Here is a 15,696-nt window from a genome sequence, read left to right as displayed (position 1 = left end):
GCTGTTTTCCCGCCTTTTTCTTCCTAACGGCCACTCCCTCCCCCACCTCCAATTCAAACTGCTTCTCCTCACAGAAGCACCTGCCTGCCCGCCCCCAGCTGTTTTCCCGCCTTTTTCTTCCTAAGGGCGATGAATTTTTCTTCCATAGTTCTGTCCAATCCCCTTTGAAGAGTGTCTAGGCCAGGTGCCATCACAACTGGCGAGATTCATGGCTGAGCAGAGACCTGGACCTAAGTAGCATATCCAACCCTAAAAGCGACAAAGGACCCTTAAAATCCTAGAAGCAAGATCAGATCAGAACTGGGTGTTGCTTCCTCCCATGTTTGGCTAGGAGGAGCCACCCATTTAAGGATACTCTCTTCTGTAGTGAACACAGATGATGGTTTTTAATGTCACACCCATTTTAGCCTTGAGCAGTTGGTGGCCCAGGCAGGTAGTGGTACTAGGGGTAGAAGGGACTGCATGAGAGGGACAGCAGGTTCAAGAACCCCTTCTTCAGTGCTCTTCTACGTGAAAATCTCCCTGCAAGCAGAAAACTAGCACAGTAGGGAGACCAGCTCTAGCACAGCTGTTTCTCTGCTGTGTACCTTCAGGGTGTAAATAAAAATGTGATGCCCTCATCTGCAGCTTCGAGTGATGCACTCCATTCTACTCACTTTGGCCTCAACCCTTTATGATGCTGCATGTTCAGACATATCCTAAAACCTCAGTCTTAAGTCTTGCACGGCTCTCCTTTTCCACTGAAGGTATCATTAAAAAAAAGAAAGAAAGAATTAAATAAAAATCTCTTTGTAGCCTGCAAATCTACCATTACTTCGGACTTAAGTAAAGTACTTTGTTTCTAAAATGTGTTTAGAAAAGGTATGCCAGGGACTCATCGCTGAAGATTCAAACAGGTTATGCAGTCAATAAATGCGAGGGCCAAGAGGCTCGTGATTAGACAGTTGTCTGAAAGAATATATTGTATTGCCTCTATTTGCGGTACATATGAATGAACCAATCAATCAACAGTATTTATATACCGCTTTTCAACTAAAAGTTCACAAAGCGGTTTACAGAGAAAAATCAATATGAATGATATATGAACCACCATATGAATGAACCATATGAATGAGCCAATACACTCATGACAGTTTGCAACAAAAAATAAAGGGCTACAATTTAATATATATGACATAAAAGGGGGCAAGGTTTGGCTCAATTCCGCCGGGGGGGGGGGGGACGGACACCCACGCCACAGTGGTGATGCAAATGGATCAACCAGGCAAGAGACCTGAAGAGCTTCGGCTAACAAAACTTGGCTCAGGAGCTGAGAAGGTTTTAAGGAGAACAAGCAAAATGCAGGTAACAACTCATTGCACAATGTCCAGGTGTTAACAGTCATTGCAGTAGACAGTTCTGGGAAGGGAGAACCCCAGGCCAAGTGGGGGGGGGGGCTTCTTGTTGTCTCATCTTCGACCTCAGACACAGCCAGGTAGTGGAAAAATCAAATCAAGTTTAATACATGAAATGGTTTGGAAGAATGGCTGGGTCCCAGGTCAGTGCTCTTCCAGGAAGCCAACATTTCCACATGGCCCTATTATCCTTAAGCACAATCTCTTAAGTGGAACTGACGGCACAGCCAGCAACTCTCCCGTAAGCCACCATTTTTCCAGGATTGTATCCAGCAAAGGATTCTTAAATCACAACCTTGAGGCCTGGCCTTTCACTTTCCAGTTCCTTCAGCTGGTTTTCCACGGCAGGAGTGATGTCCATTAAGCTCAGCCTAGGGTTGAAACCAAAACACTTAAGGTGATCATCACCAAATGTCATGGAGTGGCAGCACATATATATGGCACCTTGCTAGAGGACTGAGTCGCCAGACCCCTTTTGTGGCTTATGTATAAATCTCTGCCAGTTTCTCCATTGGGGAGGGGATATAGCACAGGGGTGGACTTGCACGAAAAGGTTTCCAGGTTCAGTTGCTGGCAAAGACCCCTGCTGGAAGCTCTCTGGAGCTGCTGTGGACAATACTACACCAGCTGGACCAAGGGCTGGACTGAACTCAGAGCAGTTTTACATGTGTCTGGATGTATGTGCCAATCGCTGCAGGTTCTGCAGTGGGCAGAACCCCCCTCAGCCCCAGGCATACCTGATTTCCGTGAGCGCAGGGCACTTCAGAATGAAATTGTGCATCTCGGCGGCACAGCGATCCGTAAAAAGATTTCCACTCAGGTTCAGAGTCTTGAGGCTGGTGTTTTTGGACAGAGCAGCGCTGAGTCTTGCACAGGATGTGTCCGTAAAGCCATTTTCTTGGATTCTGCAGCAGAGGGACACATTGAAGGAAGTTGTGCCAAGGTCCTAAAAAATGCTTGATCCAGTTGTGCTCGTAAGAAAGCTTCTTTCAGTAGTGACACAAGTGCCAATAGTGAGTAGTAGTGACACAAGAGTTTCAGTAGTGACACAAGTGCCAAAAGAGCTGCTCCTTTTTATACTTCAAAAACTTATAATCTTGGGGTCAAACTCAGACTGAAGTGAAATACCCCAATGGCCATTTAAAACCAGCTTTAAAGCAGAGGTCCCCAGTGTTGTGGACTTCTCATAATTCCTATGGATGGCAAGCACCTTTGGAAATGACCACTGAGGGGGTGGCACTCAAGTACGGCCACAGCAGGCACACAAGCCTCAGCTCAGCAAAAGCCCCAAGGCCACTACAGTCACCTAAAGTGCTCCAAATTCCATCTGACCTGCACAGCTCTGTCCACCTGGCTTTCCCCTGGCTCAGGGTGGATATCTCAAGGTCAGAATCTCTGGTACACTCACATAAGTGACCCTGAGAGGGATGCCCTGCATTAGCCATTTTGATTGTGCATAGAGCAGAGTGCTTAAAGGGGGTGTGAGCTGTTCATCGGCCTCACCTCTTCCATGAATTCCCCAAATCCAGATTTCCTAGCTATCTAAGCTAAGACCAACCACTATGTCTTGTGGCAGTGAGCCTGAGTGGTTAATTACACATTGTGTGCCAATAAATATTTTGTCCATTCAGAATCTAATGCAAATCAATTTCATCATTTTAGTATCAGGAAAGAGAGAGAGAGGGAGAGTGACTGGTCCAGGGTCACCCAGGAAGCTTTGTGGCTGAGCAGGGATTTCAACCTCAATCTTCTAGACCCAACCCCCAAACCACGACACCTGCAGGGCACCTGCAGAGTGTACTCTGAGCACCCGCAGAGTGCTTTTGCATCAGCCCTGCATTTGGTGAGCCATAAAGGAGAGATATGACCATCTCTGAGCATCAACTGAGTGCATTTTAATTATTTAAGGGCACAGTCCTAACCAGGTTTACTCAGAAGTAAGTCCCATTTTGTTCAAAGGGGCTTACTCTCAGGAAAGCGTGGTTAGGATTTCAGCCTATGTTTCACATTTTTATGCTGCCCCCAAGGAACTCAGGGTGGTATATATGGTTCCTTCCTTCCTTTTGTCCTCACAACAACCCTGTGAGGTAGGTGAGAGATACAGAGACTGGTCCAAGGTCACCCAGGAAGTCTTATGTCTGAGTGGGGATTTGATCCTGGATCTTCCAGGTCCAAGTCCAGCACCTGAACCACTATACCAATGTGGAGAGGCTTTTGGAAACCTCCAACTGACTTGCCAACTTCTAAAGCATGCAGTGCACCCCAAGGCAGGCACCCCAGGGACCCCCAAAGCAGGACCCTCTTGACGGCACTTACAGACACTCCTGTATCTTGCACTGTGAGCTGCTGAACACTTCCAGTAAGTCGGACAGCCCCTCATCCCGAAGCTTGTTTTCATTCAGGTCCAGACATAAGAGGGACTGGTACTCCAAGAGGGCCGAGCTCAGATCTTTACAGCACTCTTTGGTCAGCATGTTCTTGCCCACTCTAGAGAAAAGGAGTGGAAAGAAAGGCAGAGTGAGAGAAGGAGAGATGAAAGAACACACGGCACAAAAGTTTTACCTCTGAGCACTTGCCCTTTCTTTTTCAAATGAAGCCACCACTTATGCTCCAGAAGGTGCCAACATCTAGATCAGTGACTGTCAACCTTTTCCATCTCATAACACACTGACAAGGCACTAAAATAGTCAAGGCACACCAGCAGGTTTTTGACAACTGACAAGGTACACCATGCTGCCAGTGGAGGCTCACATCTCCCATTGGCCCTATTAATAAATGACCTTCCCCCAAATTCCTGTGGCACACCTGTGGACCACTCGCGGCACACCAGTGTGCCATGGCACAGTGGTTGAAAATGGCTGATCTAGATAGAAGAGTATCTCTTTAGTTGATCCAGCTGTTTTCAGTCCAATTATCCATCCAAATGGATCCAAATACAGGCCTTTTAATAATCCACCAAAGATAGTCCCTTCTCTTTCCCCACCACCTACTTTAACAGCATACACTGGTGTTTCTAAAACTGTGGGTCAGGGCCCACTAGATGGGTCATGAGCCCATTTCAGGTGTGTCCCCATTCATTTCAATGTTTTATTTTTAATTTATTAGGCTTGATGCTCCCGTGGGATGTGACTGCATTTGGAGAAGGTTTACAGACCTGTACTTTGAACAAGCTACTATGTATATTCTTTTAACAATAATAGTCAATGGGACTAACTCCTGGGTAAGTGTGGGTAGGATTTGCAGCCTAGGATTATGAAAAATTTTCCTGCTTGATGATGTCACTTCTGGTCATGACAGCACTTCCGGGGGGGGGGGGGACGGGGGACGGGACCTGACAGATTCTAAAAAATGGGCCCCAGTGCTAAATATGAGAGAACCACTAGCATACACCATTCCATGCCTCACATGCTAAGAAAAAGTCATATCGACACATGAATGCACGCCCAGATCCAAGCCAATTTAAGTCAGGAAAACATGTCAGGTCATTCCTTCATTCCAAACGCAATTCAGCACCTGCCAAACCCCAGTAAGCGTTTCCACAGGACTGGTCCGCCATCCAGGCCATTTGGAAACAATACCTGAGAGTCTCCAGTTGACAGTCTGGATGCTTTAAGGCAGTAACAAGGTCCTTCATGGCTGAATCCCTCAGGTCATTATTGTAGAGGCTGTAGAAGAAGGCAAAAGAGCACACTGGAAGGAGGAATAGGAAGGGCCAGTCAGGCCAGAGGCTCATTGGAGACGGGGGCTCCCTGTGGACTGGACTGTGGGACCCCAAAGACCGCAAACAGCCCACGGGCCGGTATTTGCCCACCTCTGATCTAAATTGCAAGGACTTGAGATCTGCCCCTTCCTCATTAATCAATCCCACAATTACTGAATTCTTACCGCAGTTCCTTGACTTTGTGCAGCTGAGAACTGAACTTCCACAGCCCCTCGGACCGAATGAGGCAGGAATCCAGGTTCAGGACCTCAATCTCCTTGCAGCAGCTCAGGATGTATGCTAGGATGGTACAATCAACAGGCATGAGGAACAGCTCTGAGAAGTTCAGGCAGGGAGCATCCCCCATCACCTGGCGCACCAGCTGGGAGTTGTGAGCCTCAAAAAGCCAACTGAAGACATTCAAGGCCTTCCTTTTACCCTCATAGTCTTCTGTGCTGAGGAAATCACTATCTTTCACCTGGAGGAGCCAATCAATGGTTCTTTTAGTGGTGTCAGGTGAGACCTTCCCCAATATAGCCTCCAAGGGTGCCCTGGTTGCTGGATGAGAGAGGCCACACAGGAAACGTAGGAAGATCTCGTACTCGCCACCTTGGCTAGCGTTGACTCGCCTCATTGTGTCATCAAACGTTTCCTCCTTGAAGTCTAAGTAATGGACGAGGGCAGCAAAAAACTCTTGAACGGTGAGGTGAACAAAGGAGTAAGTGACTTGGGAAGATGTGCTGTCACCGTGGATGCTCTCCACCAGGAAGGCTGTGAGCACTGGAGACCCCTTCAGGCTGAAGGACTCCAAGTGGTCTTGATCAAAGACAAGAATGCGGTTCTTGAGGCCAAACTCAGCTAACCAGCCAAGCCTTATCAGCATCTCCCGCACCTCTTCCTTCTCAGGGAGCTCCCTGGTGTGGTGGTCCAACATGTGCTTGACGTAGCGTACGAAGAGCTGTGTCACTGTCTTGGGGAGGGCAGGGGCCTGTCGTTTCTTGCCAGAGAAGCAAGGCTGCAAAGCGGTGCAAGTGATCCAGCAGTAGGAAGGATTGTAGCAGAGGGTGTAGAGCACTTGGCTGTCCCTCACATGCGCCAAGGCCTTTTGGGCAACTGTATGATCTCCAAAGAAATTCTCAAAATACTGTTCTCTCTCCTGAGAGAGGAAGCCCACAATGCTGGTCACCCTGTGCAGGACTCCAGTCTCCAACCGGGCCAGTTTGCTGGGGCGACTGGTCAGGAGAACAGAAGAGCCCTTCAGCAGGGTCTGATTCAGCAAGCTGGCTACAATCACACTGACCGGTTTCACATCACCCAGCTGTGTGCAGAAGTTTGGGGTTCGGTTCCTGCTCAAATCCAGGTCACTGTTGCTCTCATCCAGGCCATCAAAGATGAACAGCAGGTTCTCCGGCTTCTGTACAATTGTCTCCAGTTTGTCCTGCAATTTGGGATACTCTCTCAGGATCAGGCTCTCCAAACTGGTTCCTGACCCCACAGTGTTGAGGTCTCGGAACTTGAAGTAGAAAACAAAGGAGAACTTCTGGTAGTGCTTTCTCGTTGCCCAGTCAAAGACAAACTTCTGCACCAAGGTAGTCTTGCCCACTCCAGCCACCCCACTAACCATCACGGAGTGGGGCTTGCGTTTTGATCGAAAGCACCAACGGAAAAGCCGGTCAGGAGTGATTATCTCCAGTTCAGTTTGGGTTTTGTGGCGGAGATGGTACTCGTTCAGCTCGCCCGCTGCAGCCAGAGCCTCATGTTCACACTGACTCTGTTTGCTGAAGTGGGCATCTGAGACCACCTTCAGCTCCACATAGCGATTAAGGAGAGTGAAGTTCTGCCCTTCAGGTTTTTTTGCCCCACCACTTTCTGTCAGCCATTTGGTTTGTTCATACAGAAGACTCTTGTGTTCCTCCTGACAAGCTGACCAGAACATAAGAAACCAGAGTTAAAGTAATCTGGGTTAGGCGTGCTCAAACAGCAGATTACCTGGTTACAGTATTGCTGGACTGTACCATTTCAGAATGGGCATGAGGCAACACATGGTTAAATATCAAGCTTCCTGGGTGACCTTGGGCCAGTCACTTTCTCTCAGCCTCACCTACCTCACAGGGTTGTTGTGAGGACAAGAAAGAAGGGAGGAGCAGCTGTGTAAACCACCCTGAGCTCTTTTGAGGAAGAAGGTATAAAAATGTGAAAAAAATAAATATCGCCAAAGTTTAAAAAACCTCCCTCCACCTAGGCCAGTGGTTCCCAAACTGTGTGCCATGGCTCCCCAGGGAGTAGTGGAAATCAGCTAGGGGAGCCGTGGAATCCTTGTGAGAAACCTGCCACCCTATACAATGTATAAAATTGTAACCCTAATGGTGAGCTGCGGCCAATGACCCAGTAGATCAAGGAAGTCGCCAATCGAAAAAGGTTGGGAACCACCTGACCTGTCATTGAAATGGGTCCAAGGATGCTGTCCAACCTATGAATGGTTACTTTGTAGCAAGAATCATGGTATTCACTGGGGATTACTCCCAGGTAAGTGTATGTAGGACTGCAGTTCTAACCTTCTATGTCTATAAAGATCTGGCATAGGGCAGTGGCTGACAGACCAAACTACAAATTGGATCAAGCTCCAAGCTCTACCATGAACTCACTAGAAAAACTTTAGGTAAAACACTGCCCTTCGGTCTCAGCCTTTCCCTTCCGCAATACGAGGCTAGCGGCATTTGCTCACCATACAGAATGGCAGTATGTAAAATTTCAGTCTTTTTTTCAACACAAATACCTATAAATATCCTTCATGCAGTTGTGACACTAGGGTTTGCGTCACCCAGTGCCAGAGGTCAGCGCATCACCCCACAGGATGGACCTCCTGCCATGCAGTGAGCGGGTCTATACCCTGGGCGGTAGGTGTGGTGATGCCTCATTGCCCCACGCCTGCTTATTTTTTGGCTATAACTTTTGATAGAATAGATATTTCAACGTGGTTTGCTTAATTACATTCTGCATGGAATGACACATCCAGTGATATATAACATGATGGTGTTATTCAAAAATAGCACAAATTTAAAAATTTTGCGCCCCCCCCATGACCGTCACCCAACGTGGCCCGCACCCCCAAGCTCGCAAACAAAGCCACTGCTGTCTCATACCTTTCATTTCCGGATCCAAGAAGTGTCCAGATTCATTTAGGAGAATCTCCTCTGATAGAGCCTGGCCTGAAGGGGAGGAACAAAAAAGTCAGCAATGGTTGGAAAGGGAATTAAGGCTGCAATCCTATACACACCTACCCGGGAGTAAGTTCCATTGAACAAAGTGGGGCTTACTTCTGAGTAGGCTTGTATAGGATTGCTCTGTAAAAGTGCAGACACAGAATATGTTGCCAAGAGCCTTTCTCTGAGCAGAAGCAAGAAGATCCATAGCAGCAACTCATGAAAAAACAGGAAGGCAACCAGCTCTTCCTTTATCACGTCACTCTTGGGGGGGCGGGACCTGTTCAAGTGTTAAGGAGAAGTTGTGTGTCTCTGTTTCAGATGAAACTATATTTATCAGCTTCAAAGAAGTCCTATAGAATACTGCTTTGCTTGCTGCCCTGGACCTCTCACTGCTCAGAGAAATGGCAGAATGGGATAGAGCAGTTGTTCCCAAACTGTGGGTCGCGACCTGATTTTTGGTGGGTCACCAAAAGGTGATGGAAAGATCAGATGATAACTAATTGCTTCAAGCCCTGAGGCTATTGGAAAATCAGATACTGTAGCTGCTAATTAATTACCCTGCAAAGAGCTCAGCTCCTGCAGTTTGCAATGCAAATATAAAGAGATAGGAATGTAAAGAGATAGGAATATAAAGAGACAGGATACTCCCCTGGGGGCTGGGGATAAGAATAGGCCCTCAGTTTGGCTGTACTTGTCGTTAAGAGGCAACTAAACAGCCACCGGGTAGATGGGACTCGTTAGCCTGGGAAGGCAGCTCATCTGAGAGAAGGAAAACTCTGACCCCAAACCTCCACTGCCTTGTGGCTACATCCAGTTATGGAAAAGGCTTCAGGAGTCAACCTCGAGGCAAAATCCGGAGCCGGAGTCCCTGAGGCAGTTCGTGGCTGAACACAGTCATGTTCTGGCAACTCCTGCGATGCCGCTGGAACCAACCGTATTGGCCTCTGCCTTTCCATTGGACCATTTCAGCGACGTGGAGAGGGGGGATTTGCTGCATGGGTAACAGCCTATCCTCCATATCTACCTTACCCAGGCTTCGCGCGCTGGAGAGGACACTCTGTTCCAGAACCACCATTCAGAGCGTGACACCATAGTCTTCTGAGACTGAAGGATGCCAACAACAATAAAGTTGTTGATAAAGTTTGTGGGTCTTTTTCTTGTTATTATTATAAATAAATAAAATATTTCTTCCTAGACCTTCTTTCTTAAAAGTCTGGTAAGCCTGGGTGGGTCCCGATAGAGTGTCATTTTAAAAAGTGGGTCCTGGCACTACAAAGTTTGGGAACCCCTGGGATAAAGTACGTTTACCATTGTGGACGATTTCATCCAACATCCCACAGAGGTTGGGATGAGACCACTTGCTCTTCAGAGCAAAGAGGGACTTCCAGAGTTGAGTTGCCTTCTCTCCGCTGTCATCAAAGAAGTAGTTGACCAGCCTCTCCGCTGCTGTGGTGGAATCCCCTCTCTTCTCCAGTTCTGCATATTTCTAAAATAGATCGGACTTGAATCAGCCAGCCACAGAAAAGACCCCATTGCGGTCACCCCCACCTGTTATTCACTGTTGCACTCTCCAGTAATTCTTCTGCCCTTTGCTGACCACACTACCTCAGCCAAGAGAGGGGAGGGATTTCCAGCATTTAGCTGTGTCCTTCTGCTCATCAGGGAGGAGGCCTGCATCCCTTCCCACCTTGTCACATAAATGTGACAATCCATGCATGCTCTCCCAAGATCGTGAGCCCCAGATGAAAGTCATTTGCCATCCCAACTGCTTTGGGAACAGAGATACCAGATTATCCCTTACTGAAGTCACCCACTCCTTGCTGGGATGCAGTGAAGGGATTCCTCACCCACTATTCCTTTCCAGGTGCGTTTTCACAGGAGGGTTATAGTTCCTGCATAGGATCTGGGAGTCCTCCCTGGGGTTTCATTTAGAGCCAGATCCAAATGTTTCTAAACTAAAAAACCCAAATGCCTTTCCCCATAGAGAAAATGCTCTAATTCAGTGGTTCCCAAACCACTGGGTCAGGACCTGATTTCTGGTGGGTCAGGTCAGGTGGGTCAGGTCTTGATTTCTGGTGGCTTACCAAAGAGCACAAAGCTTCCCAAAGCCCTATTGAATACAATGGGGCCTACTTCTGAGTAGACATGCATAGGATTGCACTATAACTGTCTTGCAAGGAGCAGAGCTCCTGCATTTTACAAGCATGTGTAAATATAGAGAGATAAAGTTTGAGGGTCTTTTTTCTGGTTATTATTACTTATAAATAAATAACATTTTTTCTATAACTCCTTTCCTTAAAGTCTGGTAAACCAGGATGAGGTCTCTTGTTATCTGGTGTGCTCCCAGGGGCATTTGCTGTGAGATACAGGAAGCTGGACTAGATGGGCCTATGGCCTGATCCAGTTGGGCCATTCTTATGTTCTTATGTTCTTTTATCCAAAGGAAAGTGAGCATGCCAAGGTGGTCGTCATCCTTCACCCACTCAGGGAAAAGGGCATATGAAAACAAAATGAAACACATCTCAATTTCAAACTCTCAATTTCAAATTCTCAATTTTATTGAGAATAAGACAGCTAATATTGTAATGCTATTGTACAAATCGATGGTGAGGCCACACCTGGAGTATTGCGTCCAGTTCTGGTCGCCAAATCTCAAAAAGGATATAGTGGAGATGGAAAAGATGCAGAAGAGAGCAACCAAAATGATTACTGGGCTGGGGCACCTTCCCTATGAGGAAAGGCTACAGCGTTTGGGCCTCTTCAGTCTAGAAAAGAGGCGCCTGAGGGGGGACATGATTGAGACATACAAAATCATGCAGGGGATGGATAGAGTGGATAGAGAGATTTTCTTTTCCCTCATAACACCAGAACCAAGGGGATATCCACGAAAGCTGAGTGTTGGGAGAGTTTGGACAGACAGAAGAAAATATTTCTATACCCACCGTGTAATTAGTTTGTGGAACTCTCTGCCACAAGAAGTAGTTATGGCATCTTGCCTGGATGCTTTTAAGAGGGTATTGGACAAATTTCTGGAGGAGAACTTCATTACGGGTTACAAGTCATAGTAGGTATGTGCAAGCTCTTGGTTTTAGAGGCAGGCTGCCTCTGACTGCCAGATGCAGGGGAGGGCAACAGGCCACAGGTTGTGTCTGTTGTCTTGTGAGCTCCCTCAGGCATTTGGTGGGCCACTGTGAGATACAGGAAGCTGGACTAGATGGGCCCTTGGCCTGATCCAGCTGGGCTATTCTTATGCTCTTAAACCTAAATCACACCTTCAGCATCTCCCCTGAATTTACAGGTGTTACCTGCGTGGAGAGAAATTGTCTTGCAGTGGACAAGCATCTAAAGGCAACGTTGACTAGGATCTTCACAACTGAGCGGTAACCAGTTACTTGGCCCAGGAATGCTGTTTGCACTTTGCTTCTCTTATAAATGCTGGAAATCACCCTTGTTATGCTGAAGGTGAAGCAAGGCCAGGCCTGAGACCCACTGAGCCAGAAAGAATAGAGTCTCCTAGTTGATGACACCAGACTGAGAAGGTCTGACCCCAAAACATATACAGTGGAGGAATCAGGAACTGGACCTGCTGCGGCCTGTCACCAACCTGGCTGGTGCGGTTGGTTCTCCTTCTTTGGCCAGAGCAGAATGGTGAGACCCGGGCTAAATTCCCCCCACTTCTGTGCCCCTCAGTCACTCAGGGGTTGTGTTGAGGACTCACTGCCACCGTGGAATTATAGCCTTTCTCCCTCACCTCTCCAATGCAAAGCACTGTTACCTTCACATCCTCAGGTGAGATGAGCTTCCTAGTCCCCAGTTCGTCAGTCACCATGATAATGTTATTTTGGATGACGTAGACTAAGTCCTGGTGAAAGTGCTTGCTGATCCTGCGGAGTTCGCCGGTCTTAAAACGCTCCAGGTGTTTGGCGAAGGCTGACAAAAGAAGGCACAAGGTGACTCAGACGCATTCTACCACAACCGGGTAGTTCAGATGCCAACACGGAACGTTAGACCCAAGGCTAATCAGGGTCCAGCCGTGGTTTCAGATATCGGCATGTGATCAAAGAGCAATTGATCGAGCTCATCCAGATGAGATATGACTGGACTAAAAAGAAGAAAAAGAGGGCTGGGTTGAGAAGAAGCTATCTAGAACAGCATTGCTCAAGGTTTGTCCTCTGCCGTACCACTTCACACGGTCCACCTATTCGAAGTACCACTGGAAGAAACTGCCAATGACATCATCACCAGTTACTTCTGGGTCGGGAGGCCAGATGCGATGCAACCAACACCGGAAAGCGGTTCAGGGTGGACGGGAGAATTTTTTTGAGCATGCACCGCAGCTCTGCCCAAAGAACCGAGCCTCCTACCGCTGTTTGTTGCATCACGTTTCTGGCTTTGCTGCCGGACCGCTGGTGTCCAGGGGTTCCACCAGGCACCACCTCAAGTACCAGTGGTGGTACGCATACCACTGGTTGAGAAACACTGACCTAGAGCAAAGCTTTCTACAGATTGCCCAGGCTTTCATTGGTTGGATGTCTGTTGCTAATTGGCTCAGGGTGACAGCTGCTCACCTGTCATGTGCGGACACATACATTTACTCTTACCTTCAGGGACAGCCCCATCTCTGCTGTGTAAATCCATTTGGGAGCACCTCTGCTATGACGCCAATTAGATACGTCTGGGAGAGAGAGAGAGAGAGAGAGAAATTTACAAGTGGAGTACCATTCAGCTTGGGATCAGTCCCCCTCCATTATGACATGGACTTATGTCACGTCCAATTCTTTATCCTGGAGATGACTGCCAGAGCCCCACTGCGCTATCACGAGCATCGAAGGCTCGACTGCACTCGCCTTACTCTGTATGTATCTGCTGCAGCTTCCCCACCATTGGTTTCAAACTCAAGAGTGTGGCTGTTCTTTGGAAGATGCATTTGAAAAATGTGTCTTCTTAGCACTTCTAAACATACTTCTGCAGCATGGATGTAGCAAGCCGTACATTGCATACCGTCTTTGTGTTCATGTAAATGACTTTGTGCATGAGATGTGCATGAGAGACTATGATTCCTTCCCGCTCTACACACACACACACAGATGGGGGGAGTACACAGAACCATGAAGAGTAAACAATGCCAAGAAACCACACAAAATCTGGACAAGTCATCCTCAAAAGGCAAACAATAACAAAAGATATCTTTACCCAGCATGTGTTTAGTCTGTGGAACCCGTTGCCACAGGATGTGGTGATGGTGTCTGGCCTCAATGCCTTTAAAAGGGGATTGGACAGGTTTCTGGAGGAAAGCTCCATCCCAGGTTACAAGCCTTGATGGGTATGTACAGCCTGAGATTAGCTGGTCACTCATCATGTGGGCTGGGTAGGAATTTTTTTCCCATCATCCAAATTGGCTGTGGATGGCTGTTTATCGCCTACCCCAGACTAGTGAGGGAGGGAAGGAGTGTTCAGTGGGCTTCATGTGTTAAAAATTGGTCACTTGTGTTTAATAAAGTTAAACCCAGGTGCCCAAGTTAAACCCAAGTGCAGTCTGGTGTCTTCATTGGGGAGGTGGGAGGATCAATAGAATGCAGGGGGGTGGCAGAGAGATGCAAGTATCTTGGGGTCTTGTGTGTGCTCCCTGAGGCATTTGGTGGGCCGCTGTGGGATACAAGAAGCTGGACTAGGTGGGCCCTGGGCCTGATCCTGCAGGGCTCTTCTTATGTTCTTATAAAATGATGACTATCCCTAACTAAATGATGACTAAAAGGAGGCAATTGGACCGTCTTCCAAGTCACTTTTAAGGAAGTGACTTCGAAGACGGTCCAATTGCCTCCTTTTAGTCATCATTTAGTTAGGGATAGTCATTTTATAAGAACATAGGCCCCAAGCCTATGCGTGCCTACTCAGAAGTAGGTTCCAGTATAGTCGGTAGGACTTACTCCCAAGTAAGTGTGGATAGCATTGCAGCCTAAGAAAAGTTTAAAAAAAAATTCCAAGCCACTACCTGAGTGAGTGTTCAGAGGGGTTTCCTAGCTCTAGGTGTGTCGCAGCTTGAGGAGAGAGCATTATGGGAGGGGGGAAAATACCAACCTGAGTAAGTGTCCAGTTCTTTCTGGCCCCGGAGAGAGCCAGAGTAGAGGCAAAGCTGCAGACGATCTGTCCGGAGAGCTCCTGTGTTCAGGTCATGGCAACAGAGTCGGAATTGCAGCTTCTCGGTTGCAGTGAAAGAGCCACCATTTCAGAGCAGAGAAAGTCAGGACTCTCCTCCTCCTCCTAGTTTCACTTTCCAAACAGGCAGCGAAAGGAGGCCCACAGAGGGACGTGCATCAGATGAACTTCCTGGCGGGCTGCACTTTGCTCCAGCTTTGCCTTGCAACGTGCAATCCGGGAGTTAAAGGGCTAAAGGGGTGTGCTTGCTGCTTTAAGCCCAACCAGGACAAGCGGGACTTGCTTCTAAGTAAACAGGCCCAGCCTAAGGCAATAAGCAGGCTTAAAGGGAATCCATTTCCACCGTCATGATGCGCCCACAACATCGGAAATATCTATGGTTCGCCGCCAGCGCCGAACACACCCAATCCAAGTGCTTTCCTTGCACTCCAGCAGTGTTTACAACATGTGTCACTGTGGTTATAGTGTTTGTTGGTGGCCAGAGATAACAGGTTCAAGCAGCTTAACTCCTCAAGCACCTGGACTTCACTCGAACCCTATTAATATCCTGGGGTCTAAGTCAACCAAAATACAGGTGTGCACCACTTAACAAGGGGGATATGTTCTCCAATCCCCGTTGTTATGCAATTAGGTCATTAAGTGAATGTTCAGTCCAATCTAATGCCTTTGTTGTGTCAACAGACACTTGCTGCCAGACACTAGCTGGCTGCACAGTCTACTGGAGAGAGATTACCTCTTCATTGCATTAAGAGCCTCTCTGCTATGTAAACAGACACTCGGCTGCAGGCTATGGGAGTCCTGAAAAACTGAACATCTTTACTGTACTTTGACCATCATCGTATATGCAGTCCGTTGTTAAGTGAACAGTCGTTAAGCGGTGCATGCCTGTATAGAAGAAGACAGCATATTTCTCTTCCTGTGAAGCTGGAGGGAGGGGATGAACAAGCAGCTTTATGTCTTGATTAATGCAGAAGATGTATATCAAATTAGGTAAGGGGGAAGCATCTAGTCTCGGCACCACTTTGAGTAAGATGAATTGGAGTGAACGGAAGGTAGGGCCAACAGTTTAGGGCAGGGGTCTCCAAACTTTTGGGCCAGAGGGCCGCATCAAATATCTGGCGTGGTGTGGAGGGCCGGAAAAGAAATTTAAATTAAAAATTTGTGAGACCTCCCTGTGAGGGGAGGGGAGGGGAGGGGAGGGCCCACCCGGCCTTTCTGAGGGGGACCTCCTTGTGAAGGC

General features: G+C 47.8%; 1 protein-coding gene across 1 annotated transcript; it reads right to left on the bottom strand.

Annotated features, from left to right (window-relative positions):
• Nucleotides 1-936: 936 nt before the first annotated feature.
• On the bottom strand, nt 937-14,543 carry LOC136636050 (NACHT, LRR and PYD domains-containing protein 12-like). Its single transcript, XM_066611077.1, has 10 exons — nt 14,379-14,543; nt 12,902-12,975; nt 12,076-12,230; nt 9,609-9,786; nt 8,238-8,303; nt 5,280-7,017; nt 4,973-5,059; nt 3,711-3,881; nt 2,132-2,299; nt 937-1,765 (listed from the first exon to the last, which is right to left on the bottom strand). Exons 2-10 carry the CDS (start codon nt 12,936-12,938, stop codon nt 1,678-1,680), a joined length of 2,688 nt encoding a protein of 895 aa, XP_066467174.1. The 5' UTR covers nt 12,939-12,975; nt 14,379-14,543; the 3' UTR covers nt 937-1,677.
• Between the last annotated feature and the right edge of the window lie 1,153 nt (nt 14,544-15,696).

The sequence above is a fragment of the Tiliqua scincoides genome, unplaced genomic scaffold, assembly GCF_035046505.1.
Source record: "Tiliqua scincoides isolate rTilSci1 unplaced genomic scaffold, rTilSci1.hap2 HAP2_SCAFFOLD_71, whole genome shotgun sequence".
Taxonomy (NCBI): domain Eukaryota; kingdom Metazoa; phylum Chordata; class Lepidosauria; order Squamata; family Scincidae; genus Tiliqua; species Tiliqua scincoides.
This window is presented reverse-complemented; position numbering and strand designations above follow the sequence as displayed.